At 38.3% G+C, this 6,096-nt stretch overlaps 1 protein-coding gene across 1 annotated transcript in view; it reads right to left on the reverse strand.

Annotated features, from left to right (window-relative positions):
• Nucleotides 1-6,096, reverse strand: part of COL9A1 (collagen type IX alpha 1 chain) — a gene marked incomplete at its 3' end in the record, with an annotated part of 62,903 nt that overhangs the window by 37,556 nt on the left and 19,251 nt on the right. The window contains exons 6-8 of the mRNA XM_029285953.1: nucleotides 3,015-3,089; nucleotides 2,469-2,504; nucleotides 2,302-2,364 (exon numbers count right to left, since the gene is read on the reverse strand). Coding sequence (XP_029141786.1) covers nucleotides 2,302-2,364; nucleotides 2,469-2,504; nucleotides 3,015-3,089 — 174 coding nt within the window. The remainder of the gene's footprint in view (nucleotides 1-2,301; nucleotides 2,365-2,468; nucleotides 2,505-3,014; nucleotides 3,090-6,096) is intronic.

The following is a 6,096-nucleotide window of genomic DNA, read 5'->3' on the forward strand; positions in this document are numbered from 1 at the left end:
ATAAATAAATAAATAAATAAATAAATCTACCACAGGATTAGATTTATTTAAATCATGGGTGTTAAATTAATGGTGCTGTTTCTTGATTCAAATCATTTCAAGGAAATCTCTTTGTCCTTTTCTTTTTAATTTGTCTATACAAGTCATATCATGCATAACTAGAAATTCTGAAAGTATCATGGAAATCCAGTATGAAAAAAAGAGTTACTTTTTCCTACTGAAATATAAAATAAAATATTACATACTGTTGATATTTTATGTTTTAAAGATAGACCAGAAGTCTCTGTCTGGATAGTCTGCAGATCAGATCTGATGCTATTGGCTCGCAACAACAATACAGAAAATATACATTGTTTTGCTTTCAGAAGCTGGTAAATTTAAACTTATCCGCAGCTTTGATAGAGTTGGAAGAAGATTTAGAAAGATGGTATTAAATTCCCTTAATATAAATGTGATTAAAATGAATGTAACTCCAACGATGATTTAATTGTTTAGGAGCTTTCCTATATTCATTCCATCACATTATTTTAACAAACGGACAGGGTACTGAATACATTTTTTTGCAAGGACATCCCATGAAATTTTCATTGTATAAATCACAATTACCCATTTAAAGAGTGGATTTAATTTCTCACATGTTCAGGTTTGTCACTGGGCAATTATACTAGCTTTAGTCACTTCAGAACTCACCCCTTCTTTCAATTTAACGAAATGATTATCTGATCTCACTGAAGTACTGGAATTCCTGTTTGTGGGAAGGTAAATATTGTCCCTGAAATAGTGTGGCAACACATCTATGAGAAGTATTGAATCAGAAATGTAATTTTGATCCATGTCCCATGAAAAGATTACAATATAAAATAATCCCAGTTTAAAAATGCCATCCGTATCTGTGTGTAGATATATAAACTGGGTCTATCATAATACTTTTACTTTACATCAATTTAGTTCTCTGGAAGCAAAGAAGTTTTAAAAATGAGCTTGATTTACTACCAACTGCTTCCTGGAAGGATTTTCAGCTTAAGCATCTAATATTTTGTTTCTTTGGTCCAGCTTCAACTGCTTCTTCTGAAGTTCATTCGTTTATTTATTTGTACTACCACCCTCCACAAGGATCTATTGCATGTTCCACAGTATTTAGATGTTTTAGAGAAACTGTCTGTGACCATAAAGTCAGTAATCTGCCTTTCGAGGGATATGATGAAAGATGATATAATTGCTATTAGTCATTTACACAATCATAGGAGTAATGAACTTGAAAGTTCTGTACTGGAAAACCAACGGAGAATTGTATTAAAAACAATTTGACATGAATTTTGCATGAACATAAAATGACTTTATGATCAAACAAAAAACCTGCTTCAGTTAGATTGCAATCACCCTGCTGGAGATGCTTTGGTTTTGTCCCATGATCCTTGCATTTCAGCTGACATCGACAGGACTGTCAATATTTTTCTGGATCAGTCTCTGGAAGATATATGTGTATGGTTTGTTTTTTTTTACATCCCTAATACTTATATTTATCAAAATATAAATTGTGAATTTTCCAAGTATGTGGATTGGCTGCAGCATTTTTGAACACAGGAAAGTGAAATTAATTTGCAGCCGTGTATTTTAAGTGTGTGTGTGTGTGTGTGTGTGTGTGTGTGTGCGTGCGTGCTTAACATTTGAATTAGTCTTTTTCGATAATAGGGCATGGAGGGAGACTTCACCAATTTAGTCAACGTTTTTGAACTGTTCTATTTATAACAAATAATTATATACTTGTTTGCAATAAAATCTATCAAATAAATAGATTGGGAGGCTTTTGAACAAACATGAAATAGATTCAAGTTATGTCATGTGTGCTTATCTATAGAGGAAATAGTCACCCCTGTGTAAATTGTATGTAAGTAAACAGGATTTTGTAAGACCATTGAGTCCAGTGCCTAGAATACATTTCTCCTGCCTGACTCTCCTTCTCCAAAGACTCTCAGCTTTGCTGTCACCCAACAAAGGCAAAGGGCATCAGGACAGTGAAGGATGAGTTAGAATTACATAGCTATATCTATAACAATCAGCATTCCCAGCTACTGATTTTTTCTAAATCCCTTACAACATAGGGCACTTAAGGAAAGCATGCACAAAGAGGAATTCTGGGAGTTGAAGTCCACAAGTCATAAAAGGGCCAGGTTTGAAGACCCCTGGCTTGGAATAACACCATAAAGATCAGTAACCTTGGTTGCAGGTTCACTCACAGCCATAGTGCATATATTGTATCAGCTTCTCATGGGCAAAAGGTATGCATAAATTTGCACTCACATCAGCTCCTGGTATTCCTGGCAATCCAGGGACACCTGGTTTTCCAGCATCACCATCTGGACCCTGTAGGAGTGAATTGGATACCAACGAAGTAAGTTAGCAAATAAAAACAGATATTTTATTTAAAGACGGTATTTTAAAAATGCTACCTGTTCTCAGTTACTTACTGGACGACCTGGGGGGCCATTAGCACCTCTGTCTCCCTAATGGGATAAAGGAGAGTCACAGTCAAGTGAAATTCATTTTAACATAATAGCACTTATAATTCTACCTGTACATTGTATATGTATTATGCAGATATGATAAATAGCCCTGTACGCACACACAGGCACATTATATGGAGGAATTCTGATGGCCAGTAGACAGAATTGCTATAAAGCTAATCAAATGGAATTTGCAGATTATAAATACTAATCTTATAGAATCCCTAATGCAAATTACCGATTATATGATGGACCTGATCCAGCTGCAGAAAATAATTTGTTCTAGTTCACACCACCAGTTCTAGTTCTTTGGGGCTAAAGAATGCACCTCCTAAGTTCCCAGTCCAATCAGCACAACAGTTCTAATACCAGTTAACAGGTCATGACAGAGTTGTGCCCGAGTGTGTTGCATGCTGAATACACTCAGAGAGAGACAGCAGTGTCATTGTATAATACTGGGGAGGAATGTCTTGAATGCTCCCTGCCACACACAGGACAAGCTATACTTACATCTATGCCATCAATGCCAGGAACACCTGGGGAGCCTGGGGGGCCAGGGGGGCCTTCTGGACCTGGAGGGCCTCTCTGGCAAGGAATAAAAAAAAATGTTTATAGTGCAGTAGGAAGAAGAAGCAACTCAAACCATCCTATAAAAAGGGGAAGGAGCAATTGAGAACCACGAAGAAGATAGTCTGACTAACTTAATCAAATTCAGTTTGCTTGATTGGGTAATAGGCTCCTGTTCTAATCTGCGTGAGAGTAATTCATGACGAATATGTGTAATTATAATCCAAGTTGTACAGATTGACAAATGGTGTGTGGGGATAGATGTGCATGCATATATATGCTCTTGTTAGTGGAGGTGAGCAGAGACAGAATTCATGCCTATGCCTACAGTAAATCTCAAAAGAAGTGCTTTTTTCTTCAAAAGGCAACTGGACTGTTTTTTTCCTAGAGGAGGAAGACGAAAAGGTTTTGCTTCTCATTCAAGAAGCTTCATCAGTTCTGAAGGCGGGGTGAAGCTTCTGAAACTGATGAAGCTTCTTGGATAGGAAGCAAAATGTTTTCTTCTTCCTCAAGGAAAGAACAGTCTACTTGCCTTTTGAAGAAAAAACCACCTTTGGGACAACTATGATCTGGATGACCGAGAATCTCCATCTACAGTAAATCCTTATGGAAAGCACCCCTTAAGGCAGTGGTGGCGAACCTATGGCACACGTGCCAGAGGCGGCACTCAGAGCCCTCTCTGTGGGCATGCGTGCCGTCGCCCCAGCCTCGCCTCCCCCCATGGCCTCTCCTCACCAGCAGCTCCCCCAGAGGAGAGTCACCTCTGAGCATGGCCCACACGGAGCACCGCAGCCAAGGACATGGCAGCCAGGCAGCAGGGACAAGACTCCACCCTCGCAACCCATTGCGCATAGTTGATGCTGCGGGGTGTGGGCAGAGGGCGTGGCCATCATGGCGTTACTGGGCTGCCTGGGCGATCTGGCAGGCAGGCCGTGGAGGCAGTGAGTGGCCCTGCAGGCTGGCAGAGGCAGAACGGGGGTGGCCGGGGCGGGCGAAGTGGGGGCAGGAGCGGTTTTTGGGCACTCAGTCTCTAAAAGGTTTGCTATCACTGCTTTAAGGCAATAACTAGGAATGAAAAGGAAAGGATTATTATGCTTTATATTTTCATTTCATTATAAACAGGAAAAGACTGGCCCTGTGATAAAATGGAATAAAATAATGTCCTGTGAATTAAAATTGTGCCCCATTGACTTCACTCCCTTGTAAAATGGGAAATCAGTTTGGGATAGAGAAAATAAAATGATAACTGCACAAATGAGTTTAAGCGAAATTGCCATTACTGTATAGCTAATATTAGCTGTACAGCTAATATTCAGACTTATCTTCTGAGACATATACATAAATAAGAAATTCATTATATACACATATCATAGCCCTTAATAAAACCTTATCTTTTGTTTGTTTGTTGTTTATTTGTTTGTTTCTATTTTTGTAAGTCCCAAGAGGCTTTGAAAATTCCAAACTATTCATTTTTAAAAAATAATTTAGGGGAGGGAATTCAAGGCCTATAAGACACATTGTTTTCTTTTGGTGATGAAATTCTAACTTCACAGTAGATGCTCTGTGATTTTCTAACAGGCCCCTTTTTGTACCTCACACTTTTCATAGAGAAGGTAAATAGCTGAGAGGAAAAGCAGTTTTCCTATAAATTTCAGAGTGTGACAATTCCAGCTTTAGCCAGAGTTCTCACAACCAGTAGTTTAAAAGGTATTTTTAATTCAGACATTACACAGAAGAGTCGTTATTGTTGTTTGCAAAGTAAACTGCTTCATGTCACAATCGACCATAAGGCTGCATTGTACACATTCGTTTTCTTGTAAAAAACATAGGTGGATTTTTTTTCTTTCTAATGTCTAGCAAAGCTAGCTTGAGTCTATACAAATAAAAGTCATGACAAATCTGTTGGATTTGCTCACTGTGCTTCAAAAGATTTAACATTTCATTTTGGAGAAATGCATTGTTACGCATTAATATTTTTAAGTAAACTCTCAGCTGATTTTCTGTCATTCTTTGAAAATGGTTAAAAAAATGAGAGCTTTTCATCTATTTTTAATGTAAGCTCATAAAAGAAAGCATATATAATATGCAATTCTGCTTTACAGTGTGTCAGTCACTAGAGAATTCTTCCACAAAACAATGAATGACTGTTATTAGGAAACATATCATCTTTTCAGGATCCTCAAATAAGTGAGCTGAGTGATATTCACAGAAAAGAAATTTTCCTGTTCTGTATTTCCCACAGCAAAGTCCCCTATTCCACATTCAATTTTCTTCCATTTATTTATCTTGGTACTATTAACAACAAGAAAAAAGTCAAGGAAACTGTAGGTCCACTAAAGAGAAAAGCTGGCAAGAAAATAACAGGCAACAGGGAGAAAGCAGAGCTACTTAACTCATACTTTACATCAGTCTTCACACAAAAAGAAACCATAGCCCAACATACTGCAAAAGATATACTAGAAACAAAAATTAAAATAAACAAGAAAATGTTAAGAGAACACCTATCCAACCTTGACGAATATAAATCACCGGGACCCGACAGACTACAGACTACCGCCTCCAGAAGCGGTGAATGCTCCAACACTGGAAGTTTTTAAGAAGAGACTGGACAGCCATTTGTCCGAAATGGTGTAGGGTTTCCTGCCTGAGCAAGGGGTTGGACTTGATGACCTCCAAGGTCCCTTCCAACTATTATTATTATTATTATGGATCATCGCACAGTCAGCCAGATGTTCAGACTGGATTTGGCATTTTGTCTACCTATCGAGGCCTTACCCAGGACCTGGGATAGGCAGATGTGGATGTTTGATGGTATTACAGATATCATCGCAGGATGGAAGCAGTTCCTAGTAAGGCCGCCTTTTGCAATTGACTAATAGCAAATTTGTCAATGCCAATGGTGTTCAAGTGGTGCTCCAGTTGTTTTGGGATTGCACCCAAGGCGCCTATTACTATTGGTACTACCTTTGCTTGCTTTTGCCACAGTCTTTCTATTTCTATTTGTAGGTCTCTGTATTTTGTTATC

Source organism: Protobothrops mucrosquamatus, unplaced genomic scaffold (assembly GCF_001527695.2).
Source record: "Protobothrops mucrosquamatus isolate PMUCROS unplaced genomic scaffold, P.Mucros_1.0 scaffold2596, whole genome shotgun sequence".
Taxonomy (NCBI): Eukaryota; Metazoa; Chordata; class Lepidosauria; order Squamata; family Viperidae; genus Protobothrops; species Protobothrops mucrosquamatus.